Genomic DNA, 18,727 nt, shown 5'->3' on the forward strand with positions numbered 1-18,727 from the left:
GAAGGAGTACTTAGCACTCCCCCACAATCCGTGTTGGTTTGTTGTCACACTTTAGAGATGAAAACTAACCTCACTGGGAATACTAGCATGAAAGCAGAATATTCCACGAAAAGCTTATGCTGGAATCCTTTGAAAATAGATTGGTTGAAAGAAATTAAATGCCAAGAAACGGGGATCTGCTAACGTGATGTAAGATCGTTCCAACTGCAACAGAGCTTTCCGAAGCTGGAAAATTAACTTTGCAAAAGTAGGAGAAATATATAAACCGTCGCACATGAAAGACTACCTTTGGGATAGAACGAGTTTATTTGATAAAGTTCGAAAATTAAATGGACTGATGAAAGTTCCATGTTTTGAGGTTGTTGATGGTATAGAGACCTTCCTGAAAAATCTCATAATACAGGAGCAACAATCACCTGAAATACATCCAAGATATTTCACGGATTATCTTATTGAATCAGATAAAGATGTAAATTTGCTTCGCCAGAAAGGAATCATCAATAACAGGATAGGTGTGGACAAAGAAGTGGCTAGTCTCTTTAACAAAATTGAGAAAGGGATCGCGGTTTCAAATGACTTCTATTATAAAGAAGAATGCAGAAAAGCAGTTCAACATCCTAAAAATCATGGAATAGAATGAAGGCAAATTTGAGGCACAGTTACTTTAATATTTCAACTGTAACAGCCATCATTCTCCTCATACTCACACTTACACAGACAAATTATCTTTCATAAGCACTCTTAAGAAGTCACCTTAATTTTATGACATTGTTGATTAGTTTTGTTAATCCTTCTACTCTGGATTCGTCACTACTGCTCTATTCATGTGATTTGTGCATGTGTTTGATGGGCTTAATATTGTATTCAAGTTCCATTAATGGATTTAGCATTTCTAGGCAGATTCATATTACATATTTACAAACGAAGGGATTTGTAAATATGTTAAAAATCTTAAAGATACAAATTAAAATCTTGATGGCCAGTTTGTAAGTTGATGTTTCGTCACGCCCCAACGAGGGGAAACGTGCGGGTAGCTACCACTTTCCACCTTGGTAGGCGAATCCGCCCCTTATTCACAACCAAATAATAAATAATATAAATCCAATCACCCATAATTACATAATAAGTCTAACAAAAATAGATCATATGATACTAAAAATGGGAAGAGTTTAAGAGTAAATTTGAATTATCAAAATGCCTATCTAAAGTTAAAAGAATATTTTACCCTTCGTTTAACACTATTCTTTACTTTCCAATATTTGATTGAAAATGTGTAATTTATGTCCACGTAAATGACATAGTTATAGTACAATGAATCATTATTAATTCCTGTAAAGACTCTGAATTGCTATCCAATTCTTTCTTATCAAAAAACAGATAATTTGAAGAGTTAGTGATCTGAGAGGTTTCTAGAAGACCAAGAGCCAATTAGAATTCCTAAATTTTGTGTTATATAAGATCATTAGCTTATCTTATTTGTTCAAGTGACTCTAGGAATTTGCTTGGACTAAAGTTTCTTCTTCGATTACTAATCTCCTCCACCCCATGCTTTAGCTCTCCATATAGTTTCATATTACATTCCACCGAACCCCATTTTTTCTTTTTAAAATCAAATTTTATCCAATTAATGTATTAGTTATTTTATGCTCTTCTTGACAATAATTAATTACTATATACTATTCATTTAATAGCTAAATTTTCTTGCAGTGTAGCCTGAAGCATAATTCATTGGAGGAAGATGAATTTTGCGATGATAAATTATCAAATCAAGTACGGTAATATTGTATTATATATGATCATTGAACTAGGTATTACTTGAGTTATGTTTGCTAACTAATTGGGAATTTTGCAATGATATATGGGCATTTTCTTGAGTCATGTTTGCTAACTAATTCATATTTGTTTCTCATAATATTTGCAGTTATACACTCGATCTTCACTTCTCAAGCACATCAACAGGTAAAGAATAGATATGATGTTTACAACTCTTTTTGTTGACTATTTGACAAAAATATAAAGTAGTTTGAGAAGTATTAAAGATATAGACTTTAGATAAATACACGATTGTTAGTCCTTTGGGAAAGTGTTCGGATACTTTTTAGGATATTTACGACCAACATTCTTTAACAAGATATTTTACAGATCTCACCCGTTGATATCAAGTCTTGTGTTCGTGAATAGAGATTGAGTTTTGTTATATTTCGTAATGCGAATATATTTAAATAGTTCAATTAATATTCTTCTATCCTTCATAATCTTGAATCAAATAAAGGATATGTTTACATACAATTGTGATTTATATCTATTACGATTAAATTTTATGATGGCACTAATTGTCTTTTTTACTATCTCTGTCACAAATAATCACTATCTATATCCTTTTAAAGTTTGTACTAATTGATATGTAATTCTATAAAGATGATGGCGCTGAAGCTAATGGTAAAGACCCTCGGGATATTATCAGTTTGCAATTCATTTGCATGGTCTATTGAAAATATAATTAAGCAAAGAAAAATATATTTTCTCTAACAATTTTAGATTTTAGATGAGACGGTCACACACTTTTACATGGTATTTGTTGATAGAGGTCGTGGATTCGGGTCTTACCACCACCATTATCAAATCGAATCAGAGCCGCACGCGAAAAGGCGTGTTGATAATATAATCAAATAAATTAACGTGTGTCATCTCTAACAACTAAAAATTTTAGATGGATCGCATACTTCTACATCGTCCTAGTCGCCGTGGTTCTGGTATGATTAGTCCCTTTTCATCGATCTCCTACCTTCAACACTTATATGTCACGATTCAATTATCGGGAACTGTTACTGGCCTTGATACTTAATTATAACTGATAGCATAACAAACAGCAATATGTGGGCAAACTATTTTCGTTTGTTATACGAAATCATTCTGTTTTCTTGTTTTAATATGTATGTTTTCTTAAAAGGAAACAAACCTTTCAAAATACAGAATCAACAACTTATGGATAGAAACTCTGTAAAATTATTTTAACTTTTAAATTCATGTTAGTTAGTCCAACCGACACTTAGACATTTTCATTAATCTTTAGCACTCAAAATTTTCTTCAAAACACACTTTGATTTGCTAATATTATTAGATCTCATATATATTTTTTCAAAAAATAATTTCCATTTACAAAGTAAAGACCGTAGAATATTTTCTAGTAAAATTTTCACGAAAAAACTAACATTATCGCAGAAAATATTTTGCATGCAGAAGACTTATATCATGCCAAACATAATGTCACGACCCAACTCCGTAGGCCGCGACTAGTGTCCATGCTGGACACCCAAACGTACCCAATAACCCAAACTAGCATATCAGCAGAATATTTTTAAATGAAAAAAAAACAATTGGCGTTAGTAATTATCATAAATGAACCGACATAGTACATGGAAGCCGATAAGGCTGTCACAGATCATATCATCCAAAACATATACAGAACCCACACAAGTATGTCTACAGACCTCTACAGAACATAACAGAATCATAAGACGGGACAGGGCCCCGTCGTACCCCTGAATAATGTACATATATACGATAGCAGAAGAATGTACCAAAATATGGGCTCCGGATAAAGGAGCGCTCCAAAATAGCAGAATAAAGTCCTAAGCGGGCGGATCAGCAAACCTGTCGTTTGTACCTGCGCGGCATGAAAACGCAGCCCCCGAAGGAAGGGGGTCAGTACGAAATATGTACTGAGTATGTAAAGCACGGAACGTAGTAAACAAAGTCATAATCGAAGCAGAAGATACAGAAAATGAACTGAATATCCAGATTAGCAAAATGCTGATCATATAGCATAAATAATATTCGCTGGAAACATATGTCGTACCTGGTCCCATTATGGAACAAGATCATAACCGAAACAGAGCTTACAGAGAAGTGAGTGTAACATCCGAAGTATCAAATGCATATTTTCGAAACATGAGGAGTGTGTACAGAAACATATACCATATCATATCCGACCCCTTCCAAGGGACTCGGCAAACAGAACGTGGCCACCCCCCCGACGCTGGTGCCACCACACATAAGGAGCAGAATAGGGGATAACCCCGTAACATAACATATCATATCAGATGGCCATATCATATCATATCATATCATATCAGAGTGTGTACATGGCACAGCATACTCCACAACCCATGTACATGTATACCTGCCCCCTCACATCGAGGCACGGCGAACAATGCAGAGGAATACGCTTGACAACATATCCTGGCCCGGGCTCAGTGTGGGAAACATTGGGGCATCCACGAATGGAGTAGTGAGAAACTAATGCAAAATAAAATATAGCACATTTACGGAGACTCAGTAGCATAATTCAGATGACAAACCATATGACAGAAGCGGAGCAGTAATCATAGTGTATGCATTTCGGATATCCCAATAGCATATGTCAAAATAAGCTTTTTGTAATCATTTTCATGTTTCAAAATGCATTATGGGGCTTATCAAAATAATTCAAACGAATGTCATATATTTCCAGAGACTCAATAAGACCTATCGGATGACAAATCGAAATAATGAAATCGGACAGAATCATAGTGAGTGTATTTCGGATGTCATAATGGATTACAGAAGCATAATCTTTCTAAGTTCGTTTCCAAGTTCCGAAACAGTTTTACAAGACTTAATGGAATATTTAAAACACGTTTTATTTAGTAATTACAAGCGTAGTTAAAAACATTTCTTTAAAAAAAAAACGCTCGAAGACAAGTTATAACCACTAAAAGGGTAAAATCGGAAATAGTGGGCCCACCTCGGGACAAACGAAGCGGTGGGCTCAAATTACGTATTTTAAGCTTATAAAGTCACCTACGGAGATTCTGGGGACATTCCATAATTTTCTAAACAATTTGCGGAAGTTTGCACAATTCTTTCAATAAAGCATACTTATAGGGTTCAATTCCATTGAATGAAAAAGGGGTATTTTCAAATGCGGATTCCGATGAGCAGAATACTTTCCGAGGCTCGAATCCGATCCTAGTACACCTAGGACATGCCAAAAGAATAATCGGGATAGCTTTACATACCTTGTATGCTCTTTACGCCTTTCCAAATTCAATTCCCGTTTCGCCCAAAATCTGCAATTGGTCACATTTACCAATTCTCAATTTCCAATCTTTAAGTATTCAATCTTTATTCATAATTGCCTACAGAAATTTGGGCAGCATCTCCCCTATACATATAGCATCCCCGAGAATTTAACTCGGCCAAAACAATCAACAACAACCCAACAACAACATAAACAACAACAACAATCACTGTAAACACAATATAACTTAACTAGCTATCTTCCCAACATAATGTCATAACCTTCATTTCAACTTCAATTTCCAAACTAACCTCAATGGTTTCACATTCATCATCTAGATCATCACAATATAATTTGGAAATATTTCATATCATTTCTACGAAATATTCACAAGATATACAAAATATACAAACTTTCCACCAAAACATAATTCACCCAAAACTTCAAATCTTCAACCTACATATTCATAACATATTTCCATCTTCCAATTTCATCAACCATAATCATAATTTATACCTTAACAATTCCATTTTCATAATTACATAAATCTACCATAAAATCACAAAACTTCCCATAACAACTTAACAACCAACCTTTCATGCTAATATGGACTTACATCCCTCCAAATCCACCAACCAACATAGCCATTCACATTTAAAACTTCATTTCCATATTTACATAAAATTACATTAAAATCACATAAGTTCCTTTAATCATTTTCCAATAATTTTTCATGCCATCTTAAACCATTTTTCCTCCACATTATACAAGTGAACTACATTTATTTTCATCCAAAATTCTCTTCAAATCTCATTCCATAATTCACAATGCCAACGGACGAATTTATATCGCTATTTTCCCGTTCTAATCCGTTAAAACTTTAAATAAACTTGTTAGCAATGAAAAGGAACCTTATTCATACCTTAAGAATTCAGCCACCACGTTATCACCCTCCTCCTTGGTTGATTTTTAGCTCAAATTGAAGACAACGCAGCGTACAACACTTTTCCCTTCATGGGCTTCGGGATTCGGGGCTCGGATTTTGGTCAAAATTAGTTTTTCTTCTCTCCAAAGCTCCTCTCTCTCTCTTTCCAGAATTTTCTGGTTGTTACAGGTCTTAAAATGAGGAGGAAGGCCGAAATTTTCACTTATAAAAACTTGGGTAATGGGCCTAACCCGGTTGGGCTCGGATTGGGCCTAGCCCACTAACCTTTCTGCATTAAAACGTCCATATCTCCTTGTCCCGACGTCACCTGGGAACCCACGACCTATGGTTGGAAAGATAATTCAATTATCTACAACTTCTATTTCTTGGTATTTGTCCAAATTCCAAACTTATAATACCGTTTTTGCCCCCCAAAGTCAGGTCACCCGAAAACGTTTTCTTAAAAATATTCGTTTGGAGGACTTCCACTTTGATTTGGCCCAAGGGTCCTTCTTGAGTTGTGTTTAACTTCACATATGTGATTCATATAATTTGTCACATGTCCCAAAAAAAATCTTGACGTGTGGGCCCCACCTCAACTTACAATTAATCCGACGTTCAAAAATACGGGATGTAACATCCTCCCCCCCTTTAGAACATTCGTCCTCGAATGTTCAACTAGCCTTATGGGGTATTATAATACGTCGGAGAGGTCTCTTTCTTTCCTTCAAAATTTCCCAAACGTTACTATTACTGTCCCCCTTTTACGTACTCGCCCCTTTTTTTTTTTCTATTTCCGAACATCGTTGTGCTGGAACGTCCCGGCCTTAGCTGGCGACGGAACTAGTGTCAGTTTACTTATAATATCTGTACCATGTCTTTCGCTTTGTCTCTCAAATTCTGTTCGGTTAATGTCTTTCGTACCTCGCGACACTGGCTGCTGAGGTCCACCTGTTGGTCGGTACAATCATGAATGGGGTGTCATGTGTACAAATACACATTTACTACCATTTTTCTTACAAAACAATTCTCAAACGCTTATTCAAACTTACTCTCATTCCCAAGCTGCATTGCGCTATCTTCTTCCTCACCAGCTTATCTTGTCTTAGTCTACCCGACTTCTTGAGTGTTTCTAATCACTCCGCATATCCTAATTTCCTTTAAGTTACCTAAAATTTCCCATTCGTCCCTTATTCCTATACTTGTGAAAATTTTAGTTTACTTCCCAGGGGGTCACCCATCCCAGAATTGCTCTGGCCCTAGCACGCTTAACCTTACAACTTTAATGCATTTAGGCACGTTAAGGCCGTTATAATTACACCAATTGCCCTGCACGTCCTTTGTCACGTAATTTAAGACAAGTCGGGGTCTTGACAGCTTTTCAAAACGTTCTCGTAGCGGGTCCCACCCCGACCTAGCGAGAATTCTTTTACTTTTCTGACTATATAGTTACCGTGTTGCCCCCTGTACGTCTTCAATATTTACCTCCATGTATATATATATATATATATTATATATTTGAGTCGTGAGCGAACCACTCAATTCCCGACTGCTTGTCATACACTTTGTATTCTTTCAATTAGAGGAAACTTGATCGTTGGACATTTTTGCCCTTCCACATATTTTTGCCCTTCACATGGGCTGTGCTAAAGCAAAATGGGGTTGGAACATATTTCTGGTTCATTTAAATAAATTGCGAACTTGCTACTCGTATATGCTTTCTCGAGATAAAATTTTCCAAACAAGGATAATGCTTCTTACAAATGACATGGAGGGTATCTCTTAAACTTTTAATCCAACATAATAGATTTACCCTATCGGTATCGACCTTCAAGACATGTTAAGAATTTATGTCTCATTTTCCTCTTCATATTCCTAGAAAAGTTTGGGCAGAGGTTCCTCTGTATTTCTTACTATCCCAAAACCTGTACACAGGAAATACCAACCATGCCTCACAGGGCCAACACATATACGTATATACATATCATATCATATCGCATCATAGCTACACGGGGCTAACAATTTCAAATAAGAGTACAAAGATGCCGAGGCTTACCTCACATGCCCAACTCAAATGGCACCTGCTACACTTTCCTGTTTATTTTTCTTTTTAATCTTCAGCTTGTGTTTCAATCGTACTTCAAATACCTTACCCAGCATACGTCTTTCATACCATTACTTACCTGTGTACTGTGCAGCTTCCAATATCATCAGTCGCTGTCTTACGTCGATACCGTCCTCCAGCTGAAATCAAGGGTTAATAAAAAAAGGAATTCATTTCCTACAGCTGGCTCTATCGCACGATCTAAGATTCAAAGAAAGGTAACACCCTAAATGCCCTGTAGCCTCCTGTTTATAGATGTGGTGCACAACACACCGATAAACAAGACTCTACTAGACACGGTCTGTAGACATTCCGAGGACGAACTGCTCTGATACCACTTTTGTCACGACCCAACTCCGTAGGCCGCGACTAGTGTCCATGCTGGACACCCAAACGTACCCAATAACCCAAACTAGCATATCAGCAGAATATTTTTAAATGAAAAAAAAACAATTGGCGTTAGTAATTATCATAAATGAACCGACATAGTACATGGAAGCCGATAAGGCTGTCACAGATCATATCATCCAAAACATATACAGAACCCACACAAGTATGTCTACAGACCTCTACAGAACATAACAGAATCATAAGACGGGACAGGGCCCCGTCGTACCCCTGAATAATGTACATATATACGATAGCAGAAGAATGTACCAAAATATGGGCTCCGGATAAAGGAGCGCTCCAAAATAGCAGAATAAAGTCCTAAGCGGGCGGATCAGCAAACCTGTCGTTTGTACCTGCGCGGCATGAAAACGCAGCCCCCGAAGGAAGGGGGTCAGTACGAAATATGTACTGAGTATGTAAAGCACGGAACGTAGTAAACAAAGTCATAATCGAAGCAGAAGATACAGAAAATGAACTGAATATCCAGATTAGCAAAATGCTGATCATATAGCATAAATAATATTCGCTGGAAACATATGTCGTACCTGGTCCCATTATGGAACAAGATCATAACCGAAACAGAGCTTACAGAGAAGTGAGTGTAACATCCGAAGTATCAAATGCATATTTTCGAAACATGAGGAGTGTGTACAGAAACATATACCATATCATATCCGACCCCTTCCAAGGGACTCGGCAAACAGAACGTGGCCACCCCCCCGACGCTGGTGCCACCACACATAAGGAGCAGAATAGGGGATAACCCCGTAACATAACATATCATATCAGATGGCCATATCATATCATATCATATCATATCAGAGTGTGTACATGGCACAGCATACTCCACAACCCATGTACATGTATACCTGCCCCCTCACATCGAGGCACGGCGAACAATGCAGAGGAATACGCTTGACAACATATCCTGGCCCGGGCTCAGTGTGGGAAACATTGGGGCATCCACGAATGGAGTAGTGAGAAACTAATGCAAAATAAAATATAGCACATTTACGGAGACTCAGTAGCATAATTCAGATGACAAACCATATGACAGAAGCGGAGCAGTAATCATAGTGTATGCATTTCGGATATCCCAATAGCATATGTCAAAATAAGCTTTTTGTAATCATTTTCATGTTTCAAAATGCATTATGGGGCTTATCAAAATAATTCAAACGAATGTCATATATTTCCAGAGACTCAATAAGACCTATCGGATGACAAATCGAAATAATGAAATCGGACAGAATCATAGTGAGTGTATTTCGGATGTCATAATGGATTACAGAAGCATAATCTTTCTAAGTTCGTTTCCAAGTTCCGAAACAGTTTTACAAGACTTAATGGAATATTTAAAACACGTTTTATTTAGTAATTACAAGCGTAGTTAAAAACATTTCTTTAAAAAAAAACGCTCGAAGACAAGTTATAACCACTAAAAGGGTAAAATCGGAAATAGTGGGCCCACCTCGGGACAAACGAAGCGGTGGGCTCAAATTACGTATTTTAAGCTTATAAAGTCACCTACGGAGATTCTGGGGACATTCCATAATTTTCTAAACAATTTGCGGAAGTTTGCACAATTCTTTCAATAAAGCATACTTATAGGGTTCAATTCCATTGAATGAAAAAGGGGTATTTTCAAATGCGGATTCCGATGAGCAGAATACTTTCCGAGGCTCGAATCCGATCCTAGTACACCTAGGACATGCCAAAAGAATAATCGGGATAGCTTTACATACCTTGTATGCTCTTTACGCCTTTCCAAATTCAATTCCCGTTTCGCCCAAAATCTGCAATTGGTCACATTTACCAATTCTCAATTTCCAATCTTTAAGTATTCAATCTTTATTCATAATTGCCTACAGAAATTTGGGCAGCATCTCCCCTATACATATAGCATCCCCGAGAATTTAACTCGGCCAAAACAATCAACAACAACCCAACAACAACATAAACAACAACAACAATCACTGTAAACACAATATAACTTAACTAGCTATCTTCCCAACATAATGTCATAACCTTCATTTCAACTTCAATTTCCAAACTAACCTCAATGGTTTCACATTCATCATCTAGATCATCACAATATAATTTGGAAATATTTCATATCATTTCTACGAAATATTCACAAGATATACAAAATATACAAACTTTCCACCAAAACATAATTCACCCAAAACTTCAAATCTTCAACCTACATATTCATAACATATTTCCATCTTCCAATTTCATCAACCATAATCATAATTTATACCTTAACAATTCCATTTTCATAATTACATAAATCTACCATAAAATCACAAAACTTCCCATAACAACTTAACAACCAACCTTTCATGCTAATATGGACTTACATCCCTCCAAATCCACCAACCAACATAGCCATTCACATTTAAAACTTCATTTCCATATTTACATAAAATTACATTAAAATCACATAAGTTCCTTTAATCATTTTCCAATAATTTTTCATGCCATCTTAAACCATTTTTCCTCCACATTATACAAGTGAACTACATTTATTTTCATCCAAAATTCTCTTCAAATCTCATTCCATAATTCACAATGCCAACGGACGAATTTATATCGCTATTTTCCCGTTCTAATCCGTTAAAACTTTAAATAAACTTGTTAGCAATGAAAAGGAACCTTATTCATACCTTAAGAATTCAGCCACCACGTTATCACCCTCCTCCTTGGTTGATTTTTAGCTCAAATTGAAGACAACGCAGCGTACAACACTTTTCCCTTCATGGGCTTCGGGATTCGGGGCTCGGATTTTGGTCAAAATTAGTTTTTCTTCTCTCCAAAGCTCCTCTCTCTCTCTTTCCAGAATTTTCTGGTTGTTACAGGTCTTAAAATGAGGAGGAAGGCCGAAATTTTCACTTATAAAAACTTGGGTAATGGGCCTAACCCGGTTGGGCTCGGATTGGGCCTAGCCCACTAACCTTTCTGCATTAAAACGTCCATATCTCCTTGTCCCGACGTCACCTGGGAACCCACGACCTATGGTTGGAAAGATAATTCAATTATCTACAACTTCTATTTCTTGGTATTTGTCCAAATTCCAAACTTATAATACCGTTTTTGCCCCCCAAAGTCAGGTCACCCGAAAACGTTTTCTTAAAAATATTCGTTTGGAGGACTTCCACTTTGATTTGGCCCAAGGGTCCTTCTTGAGTTGTGTTTAACTTCACATATGTGATTCATATAATTTGTCACATGTCCCAAAAAAAATCTTGACGTGTGGGCCCCACCTCAACTTACAATTAATCCGACGTTCAAAAATACGGGATGTAACACATAATTCCCAAATTAAAGAAGGAAAAAATATGAAGTTGGATTGTAGTAAGGGATACGCCATTGATCGTGAATTTGGTTGCAGAGTCGTCAAGATATTGTGGTAACATATATACTGTTTGGCAAGGACAAGTTAGCAGTGTTCACATATAAGCTTTAAATTTATGTGATTAAAGCTTAGGAAAAAAATGTGACATGAGGATATGGCTTCTGAAAATTGTACTACATGAGTTTGTATATATAAGGTTATAATATTATTTTTATGTATATATATATATTGAAGATCCAACCACCATGGAAGCAGATCGAGATAAAGAAGAAAGAAAACGAGATGGAGAAGACGGAGAAATGGTTATTCGGACAAGAAAGAGATTTGGTCAACTGAAACCAAGTTAATGTAATGAATCTAAGTTAATAAAAACCTTGTCCATAAGCCACGTGCAGAAACCACAGCCACAGATCATATATTATCAAATGTAATCTCAACCATTTGATTGAAACCAGCTGGATACAAAATGAAGCTGGTGGGAAATTTCCTTCACGTGCTAGTCATGTGAAGGAATATAAGTTTGTTATTTTGGTTAGCTAAGTGTACAAATAATAGATAGACAAGTGTATAGGAACAATTTATTTTTCATTTTAATTTACAAGTAGGATACATGTATATATACAAGTTGACAGATTCAGAAATAGTAAAGAAACAATTTCCCAAATCTGTGTCTTCTTTTATGGTATCAGAGCAGATTTGAAAGCTCGATCCAGACCTTCATCAAAATCATCTTCCTCAATTCATCAAAATCATCTTCTTCAATCTCCCAGTAAATCCAAATGGGTGATACAACACCAATTGCACAGTCAAGCAATGTGGACAAGGCAATCACCTATGACCACAGCCACCCATATCACCTTAATAACTCTGATTCACCTTGTATGGCACTAGTAAACACTGTGTTTGATGGTAGAGGATACTCAGGTTGGAGAAGATCTGTCCTACTAGCATTATCAGCCAAAAGGAAACTTGGTTTCATCAATGGAGCTTGTAAAGCTCCAGATCTGAAATCTGCAGAATACGAACAATGGAGCTGTGTAAATGATATGGTCATTTGTTGGATTTCAAATGCACTATCAAAAGAGATTGCAGATAGTGTAATGAGCTACAAAACAGCGAAAGAACTTTATGACAGCCTAGAACAGAGGTTTGGCAAATCAAATGGGGCTAAACTCTATCATCTACAAAAAGAATTATCAACTCTGGTTCAAGGAAATACTGACATTGCTAGGTATTTTACCAAACTAAAAAGATTGTGGGATGAATTAGATGCACTCAATGTTGTTATTTCTTGTTCATGTGCATGTGTGTGTGAAGGGAAGGCAAACCTGATGAAATCCTTAGAGGACCAGAGGTTGATACAATTTTTGATGGGATTAAATGACATACATACACAAGCAAGAGGAAACATTCTTATGATGAACCCTTTACCCAGTATAGATCTTGCATACTCTTTACTTTTGCAAGATGAAAATCAGAGAGAAATGTATACCAATGCTAATCATACTACTGAACCTGCCTCTTTTATGGTGACTTCACAAGGGAGGGGTTATCAGAGGAATGGAAATCAAGTTTTTAAAACACCAAATCAAACACATCATAAACTTGGAAACAACACACAGAGGAACAACAAAGGCTTTCCAAAATACAAGCCTAGAAAGGCAAAATACAACCCAAATGTGAGCTGCACATATTGTGGGAAAACAGGTCATGTAGAGGATGATTGTTACAGACTTCATGGTTTTCCTGAGGACTTTGAGTTTACAAAAGCCAAATCCTATCAAGGGAAAGCAAATGGAGCAGTTGCTGAGGAAGAATTTGAGTTTGCTAACAACACCAAGGTGGAAGCATGCAACAATAATCAGAACAACCATACTTCATACAGCAATCAACATAACCATGTTCCATACATGAGCAAGGATCAATATGCAGAATTGGTGCAACAAGTTATTAAGGAAGTAAAGATGGGACAAGCAGGAAGTTCAAACAGTCCAAATGGTGGTTTCAATGCAGGAGAAATTGCTGGTACAATTCTAAAGTATTCAGGCACTTGTTTATCAGTTTTTAACACTTGCACCTGGATCATTGATTCAGGTGCCTCAGAGCACATGTGTTTTGATTCTAAATCTTTTGTGTCTTTGTCTCCTCTTCATGTTCCTATCAGCATCACTTTGCCTAATTCTTTCAGGATCATTGTGACGCATGCAGGAAGTGTCTCTATTCTACCTAAAATAACTCTGAAAAATGTCCTTCATGTTCCAGATTTCAAATATAACTTAATATCAGTTCATAAGTTATGCATTCAGTTTAAGTGTGATGTGTTATTTACTCTTAGTGGATGCATATTACAGGACCCTTTAATGAGGAACACTCAAGCTTTTGGTGAAGCAAGAGAAGGACTCTACTTGTTGTAGCATAGTTCTAAGTCTGAGACCACTTTCAAGGAAAATGTAGTTTCATGTCAAGAAGGAAGAAATTCCATTTCTGAGTCACAAACAGTTTCTTTTCCAGTTTCAGCAAATGTAATTCCTAGTATAGGTCTATGGCATGTAAGATTGGGACATGTTCCTTATTCAGTATGAAAAAGTTTTCTTTCATTCATTTTCCTTCAAATTTTCAACATGTTTGTGATGTCTGTCCTAAAACTAGGCAGACTAGGTTGCCTTTTCCTTTAAGTCAAATTCAATCCAAAAGAAACTTTGATCTAATTCATATTGACACATGGGGTCCATATAAAACTTGCACTTATAATAGATATAAGTATTTTCTTACCATAGTGGATGATTTCAGTAGAGGGACTTGGACTTTTCTGCTAAGTTCTAAATGCAATGCTTTTCCTGTTCTAAAGGATTTTTTTATCATGATTGAGAGGTAGTTCAATAATAAAGTGAAGGTTATCAGGTCTGATAATGCTCTAGAATTGGGAAAAAGGACACAAGAGGCTCTCTTTCTAAAGTCTCAAGGAATAATACATCAAACATCATGTGTAGGAACACCACAACAGAATGGTGTAGTGGAAACAAAGCATAGACATCTCCTAGAGATTGCTAGAGGTCTGATGTTTCAATCTCACTTGCCCAATTCATTTTGGGGGGAATGTATATTGACAGCAACACACCTCATTAACAGGTTTCCTTCCAGGGTACTAAAAGGAAAAACTCCTTACGAGATTCTCTTTGGCAACAAACCAAGATATGACAATTTGAGGTGTTTTGGGTGTTTGTGCTATGCTTCAACCTTGGCACAACACAGGACAAAGTTTGAGCCTAGGGCAATGGCTTGTGTTTTCTTAGGTTATCCTCAAGGACAGAAAGGTTATAAATTAATGGATTTGAGCACAAAAAGAATTTTTATTTCCAGAGATGTTCAGTTTTTTGAGCAACAGTTTCCATTTGCCTCGTCTAAACTCTCATTCTACCATTTTCTCTGTACCACAACATACTACATCATAATCAGTTTATCATCTCCCTAATTTACCTACACATCCCACAGATACACCAACCAATTCCTCACCTATCCTACATACTGAGGAATCTTCTTCTTCTACTCAGTCTACACAACCTATGCCTACCTTAGACAACACAATAACCAATATTTCCCCACTATCACCTTCACCATTTTCTATTCCTGATATTCCTGTCCCTGATCCACCTGTATCCAACCCCATCAGAAGCAGTACATCAGGCAGAGTTGTTAAAAGGTCTGGATACCTGAATGATTATATCTGCAATCATGTCATTCTAACTGACCTTACTAGTGCTTGTTTTGTTCATCCTAACCCTCCTACATCCTTCTCTTTTGGTTCCCTATCCCTACAAAACCAACATGTATTTCTTTCAATCTCATCTATAACTGAACCTAACTCTTTTGCTCAAGCCTCTCAACATCCAGGATGGACCAAAGCTATGCAGGAAGAGTTGCATGCTCTTGAGATCAATCATACCTGGATGTTGTTCCATTACCCCCAGGAAAGAAGCCTCTACCTAGCAAATGGGTTTATAAAGTCAAGCATAAATTAGATGGCACAATAGAAAGACTAAAGGCAAGATTGGTGGTAAGGGGGGATATTCAACAGGAAGGAGTGGACTACACAGAGACATTCTCACCAGTGGTCAAGATGACCACAATTAGATGTCTTTTAACTGTTGCTATCAAGAAAGGATGGGCAGTACATCAACTTGATGTGAGTAATGCTTTTCTACATGGGGACCTGCAGGAAGAAGTCTACATGCAGTTTCCTGCAGGTATGGATTGTCCTGATCCTAAACTGGTCTGTTTATTGAGGAAATCATTGTATGAATTGAAGCAGGCATCCAGACAATGGTATGCTAAGTTGGCTGGTGCTTTAACTTTCAAAGGGTATACTAGTTCTCTCAATGACTACTCATTGTTTTTCAAACAGAATGGCACTCTAATTTCCATCATAGCTGTCTATGTGGATGACATTCTAATTACAGGAAATGATCTTGATGAGATTCAACTCATCACTGAATTTTTACACACAAAATTCAGAGTCAAGCATTTGGGTGATATTCACTATTTTCTAGGCATGGAAATACTGCGGGAAAAACAGGGTTTTATCATAAACCAAAGGAAATTCACCTTAGATCTTTTACAGGAATTTGATTGCTCAGGTGCTAAGGTTTCTTCCCCCCTTGATCCTTATTCTAAACTCAATGCACACGATGGTCCATTATTGCCTAACCCCACATTCTATAGACACTTGGTGGGAAAGCTGAACTATTTAACTCATACTAGGCCTGATCTATGTTTTGCAGTCCTAATTCTTAGTCAATACATGCAACAACCACGGGAATCACATCTTTTAGCAGCCATTCGAGTTTTGAAATACCTTAGGAATGATCCAGACCAAGGAATTCTTCTTTCCTCTGATTCATCCTTTGATTTGCTTGCATTCTGCGATGCTGATTGGGCATCTTGCAGTGATACTCGTCGATCAGTCAGTGGTTTCTTCATCACACTAGGAGGAGCACCTATTTCCTGGAAATCCAAGAAACAACCATCAGTCTCACTATCATCTGCAGAAGCAGAGTATCGTTCAATGCGAAGGGTAACAGCAGAGATTACCTGGCTAGTTAGGGTTCTTGAAGATCTTTCAGTTCCCCCTATCTTGCCGGTCACTGTGCACTCCGATAGCCAAGCGGCTATTCACATCGCGAAAAACCCCGTCTTCCATGAAAGAACGAAGCATGTGGAGTTAGATTGTCACTTTGTGCGACAGCAGTTTGTATCCGGTCTAATCACCTTATCTTTCGTTCCTTCAAAGCAACAAATCGCAGATTTGTTCACCAAACCCTTATCTGGGGTTTCCCATCGATTTCTACTGAACGAATTGGGGGTTGTTTCCCTACCCTCCAATTTGAGGGGAGATATTGAAGATCTAACCACCATGGAAGCAGATCGAGATAAAGAAGAAAGAAAACGAGATGGAGAAATGGTTATTCGGACAAGAAAGAGATTTGGTCAACTGAAACTAAGTTAATGTAATGAATCTAAGTTAATAAAAACCTTGTCCATAAGCCACGTGCAGAAACCACAGCCACAGATCATATATTATCAAATGTAATCTCAACCATTTGATTGAAACCAATTGGATACAAAATGAAGTTGCTGGGAAATTTCCTTCACGTGCTAGTCATGTGAAGGAATATAAGTTTGTTATTTTGGTTAGCTAAGTGTACAAATAATAGATAGACAAGTGTATAGGAACAATTTATTTTTCATTTTAATTTACAAGTAGGATACATGTATATATACAAGTTGACAGATTCAGAAATAGTAAAGAAAAAATTTCCCAAATCTGTCTTCTTTTAATATAATAGATGTTGAATGCTCTTGACTTCTTCGTGTATATACTTTTTAATATTTTTGAACTCTTAGTAAAAATTCTGACTCCGCAACTGACACTCGTATTGTTGGAAAAAGAAAAATATTCTCAAATCACCATAAACTATAAAATAGTGACAACAAATTTTATCATCTGTTATGCACATGCATTTCACAAGTTTCACAACGCATGTTTCTCTTTTCAGGTAGTATAATATAAGCCTTGTGCCTATGGTTTTAGTCAATGATAATATTTTCAAAGTTTAAAGTTCTTCCTTAATTTATGAACTTATTCCTCAAAAGCTACAATAGCTTAGCTGCAGTGGAAGTCTTCTTCAAAGAAACAATTATGCTCTTCGCCATCTTTTCCTCAATTACTTTTGATTTTATTATGATAATAAATTACTAAAGAATTTTGATTGTCTTAAAAAACATATACTCCCTTTGTTTCAATTTACGTGAAACTTTTATTATTTGGGGAGTCTACGAGGTAGTTCTTTGACCTTTTTTTTGTTTGTTTGTTTTTTTTTTTACATGTTTTCGAAATTATTTGATTATAAATTGTCAATGACTTATAGTACTTTTTATGCAGTTTCTAAATATATAAATTTTGTTGTTACAAACTTAAAAAATATATATTAAAAGTAACGGTCAAAATTATAAAGTTTGATCCTCATACTCCGAAAAGGTTCACAAAAATTGAAACCGACGGATCATTCCTCTTGTATATAATCTGTCACCCTCTGATTCTTTAGGATAAGCAAGAGGAACAAATAACGAAAGGAGAGTCAGCCAAATTAAAGAGGTAACTTTTTTCATTTCTCATTCTATAATTTACATTCTTAATTTGCTACCTCAAGTTAAGGCTATCAAGTGGGTCGGGCCGGGCCATTTAAACGTGAGCCACAAGAGGCTAGGTCGGGGCCGGGAAGGGCCGTAAGTTAAAGGGCCGGACTTAGAGAGGGAAAAGGGTGTCCGGCCCAGCCCTACCCGGATAGGGGCTACATCCCGAGTTAATCAGGCCGGGCCGGGTTATAGTTA

The 18,727-nt window shown here is 36.8% G+C and overlaps 1 protein-coding gene and 2 long non-coding RNA genes across 3 annotated transcripts; 1 reads left to right on the plus strand and 2 right to left on the minus strand.

Moving 5' to 3' along the window:
- Window positions 1-3,377: 3,377 nt before the first annotated feature.
- Window positions 3,378-6,353, minus strand: LOC132618018 (uncharacterized). Its single transcript, XR_009573918.1, has 3 exons — window positions 5,985-6,353; window positions 5,061-5,111; window positions 3,378-3,667 (listed from the first exon to the last, which is right to left on the minus strand). It is a non-coding gene; the product is annotated as an uncharacterized LOC132618018 (long non-coding RNA).
- A 2,191-nt stretch (window positions 6,354-8,544) lies between these two features.
- On the minus strand, window positions 8,545-11,519 carry LOC132618015 (uncharacterized). The gene is made up of 3 exons (XR_009573916.1): window positions 11,151-11,519; window positions 10,227-10,277; window positions 8,545-8,834 (listed from the first exon to the last, which is right to left on the minus strand). It is a non-coding gene; the product is annotated as an uncharacterized LOC132618015 (long non-coding RNA).
- Window positions 11,520-12,618: 1,099 nt separating this feature from the next.
- Window positions 12,619-14,253, plus strand: LOC132617485 (uncharacterized). The gene has a single exon (XM_060332490.1). It carries the CDS (start codon window positions 12,619-12,621, stop codon window positions 14,251-14,253), a length of 1,635 nt encoding a protein of 544 aa, XP_060188473.1.
- The last annotated feature ends 4,474 nt before the right edge of the window (window positions 14,254-18,727 follow it).

Source organism: Lycium barbarum, chromosome 11 (assembly GCF_019175385.1).
Source record: "Lycium barbarum isolate Lr01 chromosome 11, ASM1917538v2, whole genome shotgun sequence".
NCBI lineage: Eukaryota > Viridiplantae > Streptophyta > Magnoliopsida > Solanales > Solanaceae > Lycium > Lycium barbarum.